The following is a 15,741-nucleotide window of genomic DNA, read 5'->3' as shown; positions in this document are numbered from 1 at the left end:
TCATGGAGAGCGTGTAGGAGTAACAGTTTTGTCTTTGCCCACTGGGAATCTGTTTTCTATACTTGGAAAACAGGGTTACCCATGTTGCCCCTGCTACCCTTTGGTCATCTCAGAGACACTACCAGATATTACCCATGGGATCTATTTTTTTTTAATCTCAGGAAGGACTTGGGTGTGGCTTCCAACGTGGAGGACTCAGTAGCTTCAGAGAGGGTCCTGAGAGAAGGTGAATTGAAGAATGAGGGTGCTGGGCAGAGGGAAAAGACAGTATCATACAAGTTTGTGCTAAAAGATATAGCAATCCTTCTGCTATGGACTAAGTATGGAAAAAAATAAAATGGAATCAAAGTTACCCAAAGGAAGTGTAAAACCCAAATTTATGCCCGTTAAAGCATTAATGATGCTCTAAGTCCGTTGCCTACTTGAAAAGTTCATAGTTCACATGGGTTGATAGAAAATTACGTTAACGACACACTGCATTTCTCCTTTTCTTATAACCCCTCTGATTCGGTAGGGAGGGAGTCGATCATTTTTTATTGGAATTTCTCAGGATTCCAACCTCAGACATCCACTTTACAGTTTACACATTTTCTTGGACAAGCCCGACTGTTCCTCTCACTCGTTCGCATAAAGCTCAAGTTTACAAAGCCGCCCAGACCTTTCTCTGGGACTCTCACATTTAACTTAATTCTGGATATACCCAGGTAAGCGTTTCCCAAGAAGCTTGACCCCAACATCCCAAAAACTTATCTTTCCCCTAAACTGGTCCCTTCTCCAGTACGCATCCATCTCACTCTTCTCTTGCCCTAGATCTTCTCAGCCCAAATAGGAAACCCCGAGATCGCTCTCCCAGCAGGTGAAGCCTCGCCATGGACCCTCCCCGTCGGGGCCCCGCGCTGCCCTGCCCGCCCCCAGCCTCCGGCCAAGGCCGCGGTCGCGCAGGCGCAGTGCCGCGTCCCGCCGCCGCCCCGCCCTGCCCGCCGCTGCGGAAGGCGCCGCGCGCAGCAACGCGCACTTCCTCTCTAGGAATCCGCGGAGGGAGCGCAGACTCGAAGAGCTCCTGGACGCAGAGGCCCTGCCCTTGCCAGACGACGCAGACATGTCAGAACAAAGTAAGGATCTGAGCGACCCTAACTTTGCAGCCGAGGCCCCCAACTCCGAGGTGCACAGCAGCCCTGGGGTTCCGGAGGGGGTTCCTCCGTCCGCGACCCTGGCAGAGCCGCAGAGCCCTCCTCTAGGCCCGACGGCCGCCCCGCAGGCCGCGCCGCCTCCCCAGGCCCCGAACGACGAGGGCGACCCGAAGGCCCTGCAGCAGGCTGCGGAGGAGGGCCGCGCCCACCAGGCCCCGAGCGCGGCCCAGCCGGGCCCGGCACCGCCAGCCCCGGCGCAGCTGGTGCAGAAGGCGCACGAGCTCATGTGGTACGTGCTGGTCAAGGACCAGAAGAAGATGATCATCTGGTTTCCAGACATGGTGAAAGATGTCATCGGCAGCTACAAGAAGTGGTGCAGGAGCATCCTCCGGCGCACCAGCCTCATCCTCGCCCGGGTGTTCGGGCTGCACCTGAGGCTAACCAGCCTGCACACTATGGAGTTTGCGCTGGTCAAAGCGCTGGAGCCCGAGGAGCTGGACAGGGTGGCACTGAGCAACCGCATGCCCATGACAGGCCTCCTGCTCATGATCCTGAGCCTCATCTACGTGAAGGGCCGCGGCGCCAGAGAGAGCGCCGTCTGGAACGTGCTGCGCATCCTGGGGCTGCGGCCCTGGAAGAAGCACTCCACCTTCGGGGACGTGCGGAAGCTCATCACTGAGGAGTTCGTCCAAATGAATTACCTGAAGTACCAGCGCGTCCCATACGTGGAGCCGCCCGAATACGAGTTCTTCTGGGGCTCCCGGGCCAGCCGCGAAATCACCAAGATGCAAATCATGGAATTCCTGGCCAGGGTCTTTAAGAAAGACCCCCAGGCCTGGCCCTCCCGATACAGAGAAGCTCTGGAGGAGGCCAGAGCTCTGCGGGAGGCTAATCCCACTGCCTACTACCCTCGCAGCAGTGTCTCCGAGGACTAGCAAAGTCTGGAGGCAGATGGTTTCTGACCCTCACCAGGGCTGTGGATGGGTGGGGGCGGGTCATTATAGTATTCAGGATTTACAGTGCAGTATTCACGTGTAACTTTTATGTTTTCAGTACAGTGCTTTTATACCTTTAATGCAATGTTGTATTCATTTGGGTACTATTGTGTAGTATTTAGGATGTATGCATGTTTGTTTATATGTAAGCTTGGTTGGTGCTTTCGCTTTTGTGCTACCTTTCTTGGATTTTTGTACCAGAGATGTGCTAAACTGATGAAATACATTGAGAAAGTTTCCATCTTATTCTTTTATATGGGACTGATGATGTGTGTTGGGGTAGACTGCTCCTGCAGAGTTTGGAAGAAGTCACCAGCAAAGCCGGCCTAACCAAGAAAAGTCAAGGCCCTTCATGACCTTGCTGGGCACAGAAAACACCCTCGTGGAGTAAACTAATTCGAACTGGACTGGTCTCAATGTGAGCACTTGGCACACTTTACTAAACACATATACAACCCCACCGTGAGTCAACTTTAAAGTAAACATTAAAGATTCTTGTGATACAATCATTTTTGGAAAAGTGTACTTTATCATTTTAACAAAGCAGTGTGGTTGGGAATGAGACAATTCTCTATTTTACAGTATATACAGATATAACTATTTCCCCTAATAGGGTGGGAAAAATCGCTGCTCATGATTACTCCTAAATTTGTGAAGTTTATAGTTTTATTGTCCTTAAATGTAACTCATGATTATTTCAAAAACAAGTATACAAAACAAAACAGATTGTCTATAATCACATCATATGGGAATAAAAAACAAAAATAATTTCCTTAAGTTTCTACATTTTATCATAATTAATAGATGTGGCATCTATTAATAGATATATAACATATTTATAATATAAAAGAGTGAGACGTTGTACTAAGCCCTAACATGTATTTTTCTCCTTTTATCTAATCCTCACAACAGGCCTGTCGGGCAGGCACCTACTGCCTCTGCACCATGGAGGAAACACAGGAATAATATAGGTAATGAACTTCCCATAGCTCATAAAGATTAATAAGGAGCTAGGACTTGAACTCAGAATGAATCCAGAGCCCACGTTAATCTCCACCTGCCTACAACTCCCCTATACCCTGTGGCTTTTAGGTTATTTATTTTTAAATTTAAATTTTATGTGGGAGCCTACACTCACATGGGTTCATGGGCCACACATACAAAAAGGCTAGGAATTTTATTTTTCTAATTCTCATGATATTTTGGAGAAAGCAATATCATTCTGATTGTGCAAATTAAACTTACTTTTGGAGAGATTAATTAACCTAACAAAGTGATATTCCTGTTTAGCAGTGAAGCTGGGATTTGAAACAATCTTTCCTGAGGGTTGGAGGTGAAGGTGCCTTCTCTGACAAATACACAAGACACCTGAGAGAGGGAGGTGGGTTGTCCATCAGGATGTCTGTGGCCTCGCAGCCCTTCAGTTGCGGTGAGCCACTAGGTAATCCTCAGAGGATGGGATGGGCTGCGGATGGGCTTTAGGGGCAATGCCTGAAGAAAAATCTCATTGTGAATTTTTAGTCCTGCAAGGGGTAGCCGGGAGAAAGGGGGCTTTAATAAGACCAGAAGTCCTTTAAACTACAAAAGAGTGGGAAAGACCATTTGGCCAAAGCCAGAAACTTTTCTGTGGAAGATGGATAATGAAGAAGACACATGTCACATAACACCCCAAAGAAGTAAACTGGGAGTCCTATTAGGGTGAAGGAATTATAATTTGGAATTCCCCACACTTACTGGCATTACTTAACAGGAGGGGGCAGGTGCTGGAAATGCTTAGGAAGCCCCTGTTCATGCTGAGATGAAATCCATCCCAGTTTACAAGCTTCCCGTGAAGTCTTTCAAGGGGGTTCTGCGGGGAAAGTGGGACATTTCTGCCATCACCCAGGCAGGGGTGACCTGGCTTTGATGGCACCTCTTACACAAAACCAATGTGAGTGTCTCACCTGTTCAGAAGTGTTAGGATTGTTTAGAAATCTTGCCTCCCCACAGCCCATCAAAAAGTTTCTCCAGAATCGAAATAAATCTGCCCCTTATCATTTAAAATTGTGGGGATATCCAGGATGTTTCATTTCTGGAGTAGGACTATGGGCTGTTGTCCCTGCCACACATGGTGCTGGTCATCTTCTCTAATGCCTTAATACTTCCCTCACTGCTGGACTGATGCCTTGCAAGAGTTGTAACCCCTGTGCACTTCTTGCAATCAAGCCCAGAAATCACCAGGCAAACAGTCCCCTTACATCCCCGTGTAACTCCTTGTGTTGTGTCCACTTTCCTCTCTGCTGTCAGAGGCAAGGAGAACCACCCTTTCCAAAGCTGTCCCAAGCTCACTCACACAGGCACCCTGGCCAGGCCATAGAGGACCTAGCCCTTGCAGGAGAAACAGAATGTGAGAATATGAGAAAGGAGTAAGGCATGGGGCAGAGCGACTCGTCCCTGATGCTGCCTAGGAGGCAGCCAGACCTAGAGAAAGAGGCTTCCAGATGTGAAATGAGTTTACTTCATGACACCTGATCCTGCAGAGACAGCAGCTTGGGGCATGGGGAGAGAGCACCCAGCAGCTCTCTTGGGTTTTCATGCTGGGCTCTAAATAGAAAGACTGGAGAGTTTGTCAAATATTTACCAAAAGATTCACCTACAAGGTCAATCTGGAAGGGGTCAGCAGGTCCTCAATGTTGCAGTCCAACATGACAGTGTGCTGAAGCCCAGACTGCTGTGGGTGGGAGAGGCTTTCCTAAATCCCCATAACATGTGAACTTTTACCTGCCAACTGGAACCTCATTTCTTCACAAACACCTGCAAACATATTTCGATTTGTTAATTTCATTTTATGAAAGACATGAAGGGAAAAGGGATCTTTGTAAACTTAATATAAAATATGAAGACACCTAGTGTAAGTTGTCCTGTGAGGAAATAACTTTAAGCAGTATCATTATTAAATAGAAATGTTTTAAGTGAACTTCTTATGCAGTTAAATATTTCCTTTGCTTGAAAACCCTTTTATGTCCTTCTCCAACTTGAGTCTTACCTGACTAACTCATGAACACTATTTCCTGGGAGAACACTCTCCCTAACCTCTAAGCGCAGCCATGTTCTAAACGCACCCAAAATACACCTGCTGTTTATAATTATGTGCTTTTTATTTCTCTCCTCCTGCATTGTTACATACTTAAGGGTTAGCATTTTCTCTATCCTGTTCATTATTTGCTTGATACTTGACGTAAGGATGGGGCATAAGGGATGCACTTGATACATATTTGTTATATAAGTTAAGTAACTCGACATATTAGAAAAGATCTACCCATCCACACAAGAAAACAAAACCATATGTGGCCGACAAAAATTATCCAATTTAAAGGGCACAGTGGCTCACGCCTATAATCCCAGCACTTTGGGAGGCCGAGGCAGGCGGATCACAAGGTCAGGAGATGAGACCATTCTGGCTAACATGGTGAAACCCCGTCTCTACTGAAAATACAAAAAAATTACCCTGACGTGGTTGCGGGTGCCTGTAGTCCCAGCTACTCAGGAGGCTGAGGCAGGAGAATGGTGTGAACCCGGGAGGCAGAGCTTTCAGTGAGCTGAGATTGTGCCACTGCACTCCAACCTGGGCAACAGAGCCAGACTCCATCTCAAAAAATAAATAATAATAATAATAAAATAGAGGTAATGTAGGACGGGCGCAATGGCTCGTGTCTGTAATCTCACCACTTTGGGAGGCCAAGATGGGCGGATCACTTGAGGTCAGAAGTTCAAGACCAGGCTGGACAACATGGTGAAACCCTGTCTCTACTAAAAACACAAAAATTAGCTGGGCGTGGTGGCACGTGCCTGTAGTACCAGCTACTCAGGAGGCTAAGGCAGGAGAATCCCTCGAACCCAGGAGGCAGAGCTTGCAGTGAGACAAGATCATGCCACTAAACTCTAGCCTGGGTGACAGAGCAAGACACCATCTCCAAAAAAAAAAAAAAAAAGCAAAGTGGAGGTAATATAGATAAGTTGAAATTAGTGAAAGAAAAAAACAGAAGGCAGAAAAACAATGGAAGCAAAAACTTGTTTCAAAAATCATTGCTACGAGCACTCTAACAAAATAACCCAATATCTAGTAGTTTTTTTAAAAAGGAAAAATAGTACAAAGTTTTAATGATCGCCATTCTAACTGGCGTGAGATGGTATCTCTTTTCTTTCTTTTTTTATTTTTGAGACAGAGTCTCGCTCTGTCGCCCAGGCTGGAGTGCAGTGGTGTGATCTCGGCTCACTGCCAGCTCCGCCTCCCGGTTTCATGCCATTCTCCTGCCTCAACCTCCCCAGTAGCTGGGACCACAGGTGCCCGTCACCACACCTGGCTAATTTTTTGTATTTCTAGTAGAGACAGGGTTTCACCATGTTAGCCAGGATGGTCTCGATCTCCTGACCTCGTGATCTGCCCGCCTTGGCATCCCAAAGGGCTGGGATTACAGGCATGAGCCACCGTGCCTGGCTGGCGTGAGATGGTATCTCATTGTGGTTTTGATTTGCATTTCTCTGATGACCAGTGATGATGAGCATGGGTGAAGCTGGAAGCCATCGTTCTTTTTTTATATATATATTTATTTTTTATTATACTTTAAGTTCTAGGGTACATGTGCACAACGTGCAGGTTTGTTCCATATGTATACATGTGCCATGTTGGTGTGCTGCACCCATTAACTCATCATTTACAGTAGGTATATCTCCTAATGCTATCCCTCCCCACTCCCCCCACCCCACAACAGGCCCTGGTGTGTGATGTTCCCCTTCCTGTGTCCAAGTGTTCTCATTGTTCAATTCCCACCTATGAGTGAGAACATGCGGTGTTTGGTTTTTTGTCCTTGCAATAGTTTGCTGAGAATGATGGTTTCCAGCTTCATCCATGTCCCTACAAAGGACATGAACTCGTCATTTTTTATGGCTGCATAGTATTCCATGGTGTATATGTGCCACATTTTCTTAATCCAGTCTATCATTGATGGACATTTGAGTTGGTTCCAAGTCTTTGCTATTGTGAATAGTGCCACAATAAACATACGTGTGCATGTGTCTTTATAGCAGCATGACTTATAATCCTTTGAGTATATACCCAGTAATGGGATGGCTGGGTCAAATGGTATTTCTAGTTCTAGATCTCTGAGGAATCACCATACTGTCTTCCACAATGGTTGAACTAGTTTACAGTCCCACCAACAGTGTAAAAGTGTTCCTATTTCTCCACATCCTCTCCAGCACCTGTTGTTTCCTGACTTTTTAATGATCCCCATTCTAACTGGTGTGAGATGGTATCTCATTGTGGTTTGATTTGCATTTCTCTGATGGCCAGTGATGATGAGCATTTTTTCATGTGTCTTTTGGCTGCATAAATGTCTTCTTTTGAGAAGTGTCTGATCATATCCTTCACCCACTTTTTGATGGGGTTGTTTGTTTTTTCTTGTAAATTTGTTTGAGTTCTTTGTAGATTCTGGATATTAGCCCTTTGTCAGGTGAGTAGATTGCAAAAATTTTCTCCCATTCTGTAGGTTGCCTGTTCACTCTGATGGTAGTTTTTTTGCAGTGCAGAAGCTCTTTAGTTTAACTACATCCCATTTGTCAATTTTGGCTTTTGTTGCCATTGCTTTTGGTGTTTTAGACATGAAGTCTTTGCCCATGCCTATGTCCTGAATGGTGTTGCCTAGGTTTTCTTCTAGGGTTTTTATGGTTTTAGGTCTAACATTTAAGTCTTAATCCATCTTGAATTAATTTTTGTGTAAGATGTAAGGAAGGGATCCAGTTTCAGCTTTCTACATATGGCTAGCCAGTTTTCCCAGCACCACTTATTAAATAGGGAATCCTTTCCCCATTTCTTGTTTTTGTCAGGTTTATCAAAGATCAGAGGGTTGTAGATTGTGGTATTATTTCTGAGGGCTCTGTTCTGTTCCATTGGTCTATATCTCTGTTTTCATACTAGTACCATGCTGTTTTGGTTACTGCAGCCTTGTAGTATAGTTTGAAATCAGGTAGTTTGAAATCAGGTAGTGTGATGCCTCCAGCTTTGTTCTTTTGGCTTAGGATTGACTTGGCAATGAGGGCTCTTTTTTGGTTCCATATGAACTTTAAAGTAGTTTTTTCCAGTTCTGTGAAGAAAGTCATTGGTAGGTTGATGGGGATGGCATTGAATCTATAAATTACCCTGGGCAGTATGACCATTTTCTCGATATTGATTCTTCCTATCCATGAGCACGGAATGTTCTTCCATTTGTTTGTATCCTCTTTTATTTCATTGAGCAGTGGTTTGTAGTTCTCCTTGAAGAGGTCCTTCACATCCCTTATAAGTTGGATTCCTAGGTATTGTATTCTCTTTGAAGCAATTGTGAATGGGAGTTCACTCATGATTTGGCTCTCTGTTTGTCTGTTATTGGTGTATAAGAATGCTTGTGATTTTTGCACATTGATTTTGCATCCTGAGACTTTGCTGAAGTTACTTATCAGCCTAAGGAGATTTTGGGCTGACAAAAACCACATGATTATCTCAATAGATGCAGAAAAGACCTTTGACAAAATTCAACAGCCCTTCATGCTAAAAACTCTCAATAAGTTAGGTATTCATGGGACGTATCTCAAAATAACAAGAGCTATTTATGACAAACCCACAGCCGATATCATACTGAATGGGCAAAAACTGGAAGCATTCCCTTTGAAAACTGGCACAAGACAGGGATGCCCTCTCTCACCACTCCTATTCAATATATTGTTGGAGTTCTGGCCAGGGCAATCAGGCAGGAGAAAGAAATAAAGGGTATTCAATTAGGAAAAGAGGAAGTCAAATTGTCCCTGTTTGCAGATGACCTGACTGTATATCTAGAAGACCCCATTGTCTTTTTTTTTTTTTCTTTGAGATGGAGTCTTGCTCTGTTGCCCAGCCTAGAGTGCAGTGGCGCGATCTAGGCTCACTGCAAGCTCTGCCTCCCGAGTTCATGCCATTCTCCTGCCTCAGCTTCCTAGTAGCTGAGACTACAGGCGCCCACAACCACGCCTAGCTAATTTGTTGTATTTTTAGTAGAGACAGGGTTTCACAGTGTTAGCCAGGATGGTCTCGATCTCTTGACCTCATGATCCACCCGCCTTGGCCTCCAAAGTTCTGGGATTATAGGCGTGAGCCACTGTGCCCGGCCTGGAAACCATTCCAAGCAAACTATCACAAAGATAGAAAACCAAACACCGCATGTTCTCACTCATAGGTGGGAGCTGAAGAATGAGAACACATGGACACAGGGCAGGGAACATCACACACCGAGGCCTGTCGAGGGGTGGGAGGCTGGTGGAGGGATGGCATTAGGAGAAATACCTAATGTAAATGATGAGTTGATGGGTGCAGCAAACCAACATGGCACATGTATACCTATGTAACAAACCTGCACGTTGTGCCCATGTGCCCTAGAACTTAAAGTATACAAAAGAAAAAAAGAAACAACTTATTACTAGATAAATGGGCCAAGGACACAGAGAGGTCAATGCCTTAATAGTAAACACAAACATCAAATGAGAAAATGAAAAACAAATACAATCTCACTGATTAAGTAAAGATACTTTGTGTATATGAATTGATCAAAGATACAATAAAAATGAATATCCTGTACTAGCAAGAGTGAATTGAAATTGGCATCCTTGGACCCTGCTATAGTTGTATAAATTACTACATGCTATTTTATGCATTCATTCAGAGTGCGTACTGAGTGCCTAATATGCTGCAAATGCAGGGCTAGGAGTTGGGGATGCAAGAGTGAACAGAATAGACATTGTCCTGTGCTCACCGAGCATTCACTGAATTGAAAGAAGCAGGTGAATACAAATAATTACATTTCAGCGCAGTGAGTGCCATCCTAAGAAGTGTGGGTCCTAAAGAGGCACAAACAGGTGCACACGACTCAGACTGTCCTAGAGAGGTGAGGCATAAATTGGTTCTATAGGATGAGAAGCAATTAACAACGTGAAAGTGGTGTGTGGAAGGGTGAAGTTGGGAGGAGGCTCTCTTTGTGTCCTGGGATCTGCTGTGTGACCACACACACAAGCATATGGGGCTATATAATGAGTTTCTCAAAATAAATAGAGTAAAAAGGAGAAGGGAAATAAATTTCAGAATTGGCTAGAGGCTAGGAAAAAAAACATGCTAGCTGAAGATACAGTCAATTTCCTCAAAGATGTGACAAAGAAGAGGGCTCATATGAATTACATGAAAGGCTAACAGATTTAGAAGAAGCCACGCTGAAGGATAGCCTTCTTTTGAACAGACACCTTTGTTTGTTTATTGCTGCTGTTGCTGTCTGCTTTCTAATGAGGGTTCTAAAACATCCCTCCTTATCTCTTTATTTGCCCAATTATTCTTGGATTCAGCTACTCAGGGTTTGGAGCCCTTAACTATATTACATATTTTCCCATATCTAAACAGTTTCATGTCTCTTCCATTAGCCCACCAACTTTATACTAAAAAATCTTAAAGATTCCTGTTTGCTGTATAAATTAGTTTGTTTATGTATTTATTCAATAGAGATTTCTTGAACTTCAACTATATGGCTGACTTGTGCTAGGAACTGGTACAATTTGGTGAATTAAACAAGACGGCTCTTGGCCTCAAGTAGTTTATTTATAAACTTTTTTTTTTTTTGAGACGGAGTCTCACTCTGTTGCCCAGGCTGGAGTGCAGTGGCGCCATCTTGGCTCACTGCAAGCTCCACCTCCTGGGTTCATGCCATTCTCCTGCCTCAGCCTCCCGAGTAGCTGGGACTACAGGTGCCCGCCACCACGCCTGGCTAATTTTTTGTATTTTTAGTAGAGACAAGGTTTCACCATGTTAGCCCGGATGGTCTCGATCTCCTGACCTTGTGATCCACCCGTCTTAGCCTCCCAAAGTGCTGGGATTAAAGGTGTGAGCCACCGTGCCTGGCCTATTTATAAATTTGCATTGATAGAGCACAAGGAAAAGGTACAAACGAAACTTCAAATACAAATTATATGATTGGATAAGATACATGAAAAAAATGGGCCAGGCAGAGTGGCTCACATCTGTAATACCAATGCTTTGGGAGGCCAATATGTAAGAATTGCTTGAGGCCAGGAGTTCGAGCCCAACCTGGGCAACATAGAAAGATCCCTCATCTCTACAAAAAAAGTTTAATTTAAATAAATGACTTGGTTAAATTGATAGAGAATTGTTGAGAAGACAAACTAAGGCAGGAAGCCCAAGAAATAATTTTCTGAAAAGGTGAAATTTAAGCTGATAATTAATTGAAGGATAACAAGAGAGTTAGCAAAGATCAAAGGGAAGATCAAGATAAATCCAGGCATGTATGTATGTATATATAAATTACACATGTATACATATATGTGTATAATATATATATGCACATCATCCCATCTGGGCCTTCATATATATGTATATGTGTATAATATATACATATATATGCACATGTGTATAATATATACATATATATGCACATATATGTGTATAATATATATACATATATATGAAGGCCCAGTGTGAATCAACTAGATTTTCTGGTGGCCTTTACCATGAGAAATAGCATTATAAATGGGCTGAGCAGCATGTGACACCCAGTTGCCTTTTCTTGTCTGTCTCCACAGTTGAGGCTGCACAAGTTAAATATTTAACTTCTTGGTCTTTCAGCTGTGTTCCAGTCAAGAGATGTACACAGAGGTTTATCTGTGCTTTTCCTTCCTACATCCTTTTTCTCTTTCAGGGAATGTGTAGGAAAGTCAGGAGCTATTGTTGCTCCTATGATGACAGTATAAAAACAGCTGAATGAATCATAGAGAGGTTGAGCCTGACATCTACAAACTGCTGGACAAATACCAATAGCCACCTACTTGTATCTATAGTTTTTGGCATGTAGAATAAAATCCCATTCTTTAAGCTATTGTCTTGTGGGTTTTTTGCCTGCTTTGTGCAGCTCAAAGCATCCCTAACTGGTAAAACCTCCAAAAAATTCTTTTCTCATTTCCCATTCTGTGTCTGGTACTCACTTGAGGGTATTACTGACCATGAGTGGGCCCTGATTAGGTTATGACAAGCAGAGTAATTCTGTCTCCTTGCTGCAGTGCTTAGATCAGATATGAGAACTTAATCAGTTCTAGGCCATCAGGTCATGTAGATTAGAACTTCCATTCGTTTCATGGCAATGGTCATGAGAATAGAATTAGGGCTTCTGGCTCTGAAGTTTGTACCACTTTGGCATTTAGAGTTATCTCAGAAAAATGTATAATTTTTTAAAAAGTCAGCTTGTTATTTATAAGCCAGTTTTGTTATTTGCTCAAGAAATCATACTAATAATGGTGGCACTTTCTGGGGTTGCGAAGGGGAAAGAAAGGCTCAGAACCAGGAGAGAGAGGAAGGTGTCAGGGCATCCCTGCAGGCAATGGTAAGAGGCAGATTGTATTTAAAGAGTAAATGGAAACCACTAACGACTTGCAGACTCATCTAATTGACATTATGTTTTAAAAATATTGCCGTCCTTAGTATATTCAGAATGAATTGAGAAGGGAAAGCATCAAAATTGAGAGTCTGCTAAGAGATGAAGATGATGTAGACATGATGAAGGAGGGTATATTTGGGGCTCAATTGAGGAATGGAGGATGGACAGGTAAGGGACATGGAAGATTAGATCCCAATTCTCAGGTTTCAGGCTTGAGCACTCAGAGAATAGTGTGATTTTTTTTTTTTTGAGGCAGAGTCTTGGTCTGTTGTCCAGGCTGGAGTGTAGTGGCATGATCACGGCTCATTGCAGCCTTGACCTCCTAGGCTCAAGCGATCATCCCATCTCAGCCCCCCAAGTAGTTGAGACTATAGAAGCACACCGTCACACCCGGCTAATTTTTGTATTTTTTGTAAAGGTGGAGTCTCACCATGTTGCCCAGGCTGGTCTGGACCTCCTGGGCTCAAGCAATCCTCAGCCTCCCAAAGTGCTGGGATTATAGATGGTGAGCCACCGCACCCGGCCATAAGTATGATTTGATGAAATGGAGAAGGGAGATAAAAAACAGGTTTTGGGTGAAAACAGTAAAGAGTTCATACAAACACTCAGTGACATATCCTAAAAGAAATATGAGGTTCACAGTTATTAAAGATGCCTAGCTCAAGACAGAGAATCGTAGCCCTGCTCTGGAGCAACCCATTTATCCAGAGAGAAAGTACAGAGTAACTAGAAGCAGATATTCTGGAACTAAGACATTCCCAGGTGTAGTATTGAAGGAAAAGCTGCTACGGAGACTAAAAACAGTACCTGGTTAAGAGATAGAAAGTAAGCCAGGAGAGTGATAGAGATGGGAATCAAAATAGCAGCATTTCAAGCCAGAGGAAGTGGCCAATAGTGTCAAATGCTGTTGAGTTATCAGAAGTATTTGAGGGTTTATTTGCATTTAGTAGGATCTTTGCTCATAAGAGAAGGGAGTAAAGGAGATTAAGTTCAGAGGCATGTCGTGTGTTCAGCCTTCACTCAGGTGAGAGATAATGGTAGCTTTAACTAGGGAATGAATAATGAAGATGGAGATTAATTGAAAAATTGAGAAATAACTGGGGGTTACATTGACAAAAATGGATGATTGATGAAATGCTAGAAATAAAAACAGGGAGGAATCAGGTTTATGGCCAGGTTTCTGACATGCACAATTTTGTGTGTCGTATCAGTTACTGAGTTTGTGAGAAAAGAGAGAGCAGATTTATGTGGGGGGAGGATGAGTTCAGTTTTATATATTTTGAGTTTAACGTAAATGCCAGGCATCTAAACAGAGATGTCCATTTGATTAGGGATAAATCATAAGAAAAGATGCAGATTAAAATGTCATGAACCTATGAATGGGAAGGGATGGATTTCTAAAGGTATTCTCTGCTTTACCTGAGCAGTTTAGGCAGGACAGTCACTCTTCTGCTTAATCTCAGACACTTACATCAGCTATCCACACTTGATCTTAGCCAAAAGGCCAAGAAGCGATACACCAGCTATCCTCGGGTACTTACATTACTTTTTATTCCTAAAGGCATATGAGTTTGGGAATCTCGGAGAGTGAGAGGGAAGAGGTGCAGGATGGAGCATTGAGGAGAACAAATATTACATGGAAAAGCAGAAAGATAACTCTCAAATAATATCAAGAACAGTGGGAAGAGATTAGGAATAAGTGAGATTTAGAGAATGTAGTTTTAGAAATGCCAAAGGAGGGATTGGTCAGTTGTTAAATTTAGTTGAGGCATGAAGCAATAAAATAACTAAGAAGTGTTTACTGAAATTACTCATAAAGAGATCATTTTCATTTTATGAAGAACAATTTCAATGGGATAGTTGTCAACAGAAACCAAACTTCAGTGAATTAAGTATGGAGCAGGATGTGAATATAAATGATGTATATATTCAATGGTTGATGGAGAGCTACCAGTATTGAAGACATGGCGAGATCTATATTATAAAATGGAGTTACTATACAGGATTGGGCATGCATCTTCCATAGGAATGAGACAGAAGTATGAAATGACTGATTGATGTATACCTCTTGTATCTGTGGCAGAACATTGATGGTGCTTCTATTTTCCCAGAGGAGTGTCAGGGAAAGTCAAAATTTAAGACAGAGAAGGAAAGTGATGAGAGAGAAAGACAGTCCCATATGTGTCCCATAGAATGGAGAAGGCAGGGGTCTTCCCAGGAGAATCTCTCACGGGAGACTGCAGCAGATATTAGAAAATTTAATTTACCGATATGTACAAGGTACCACCACCACATTTCTTATTTGTTCCACAAATGCAAGACTGTCTCAATATATTCACCATATCTGTAATCTTAAGAAAAACCACATGATCATATCAATGCATGCAAAGAAGGCATTTGACAAAATTCAACTCCCATTCATAACAAAAGCTCTCAGCAAACCAGGCACAGAAAAGAGCATCACCAACCTGGTAAAGCACATTATAAAAGAAACAACAACTACTACTATAGTTAACATTGCTTAGTGTGTTTAATGACCAAAAACTGGATGCTTCCCTCTAAGATTGGAGGGAAGGGTAGAGTATGCTCTCCACTGTTATCACTCCTTTTCCACTTGGTGATGAAAATCCTAGCCAGTTCAATAAGACAGGCAAAGGAAGTGAAATGCTTACAGGTTGAAAATGAGGAAATAAAGCTACTTCTATTTGCAGATGGCATAATTGTCTATGTAGAGAATCTCAAATAACGTCCAAAAAACCATACCTGAATTAATAAGAGACTTTAGCAAGGTCACAAGATACGGGGTCAACACACAAAATTGATTACATTTCTATATACCAGCAATAACTCTTGGAAACAGATATTTAAACATTTAAAACTCAGTACCATTTATAGTAACTCAAAAATACTTATGAATACATACATCAAAACGTATAGGATCTCTATTTTGAAAAGCTTATAAAGCACTGATTAAAAAATCAAAGAACACCTAAATAAATGGAAAGAAATGTCATCTTCATAGATCAGAAGACTCAACATGGTAAACAGATCAAACAGATATGTAGGATTCATGGAGTTTTTATCAAAATCCCAGCAGTTTATCTGGAATTGTCTTGATTTTGGCACCAGAAGTCCCACTTT

At 42.8% G+C, this 15,741-nt stretch overlaps 1 protein-coding gene across 1 annotated transcript; it reads left to right on the top strand.

Annotated features, from left to right (window-relative positions):
• Positions 1–968: 968 nt before the first annotated feature.
• On the top strand, positions 969–2,634 carry NDN (necdin, MAGE family member). Its single transcript, XM_055278406.2, has one exon. The coding sequence runs from the start codon at positions 1,100–1,102 to the stop codon at positions 2,063–2,065; it is 966 nt and encodes a 321-aa protein (XP_055134381.1). The 5' UTR covers positions 969–1,099; the 3' UTR covers positions 2,066–2,634.
• The last annotated feature ends 13,107 nt before the right edge of the window (positions 2,635–15,741 follow it).

Source organism: Symphalangus syndactylus, chromosome 5 (genome assembly GCF_028878055.3).
Source record: "Symphalangus syndactylus isolate Jambi chromosome 5, NHGRI_mSymSyn1-v2.1_pri, whole genome shotgun sequence".
Lineage (NCBI taxonomy): Eukaryota > Metazoa > Chordata > Mammalia > Primates > Hylobatidae > Symphalangus > Symphalangus syndactylus.
Note: the sequence above shows the minus strand (reverse complement) of the source record. Positions and strands in the feature narration are given on the sequence as shown.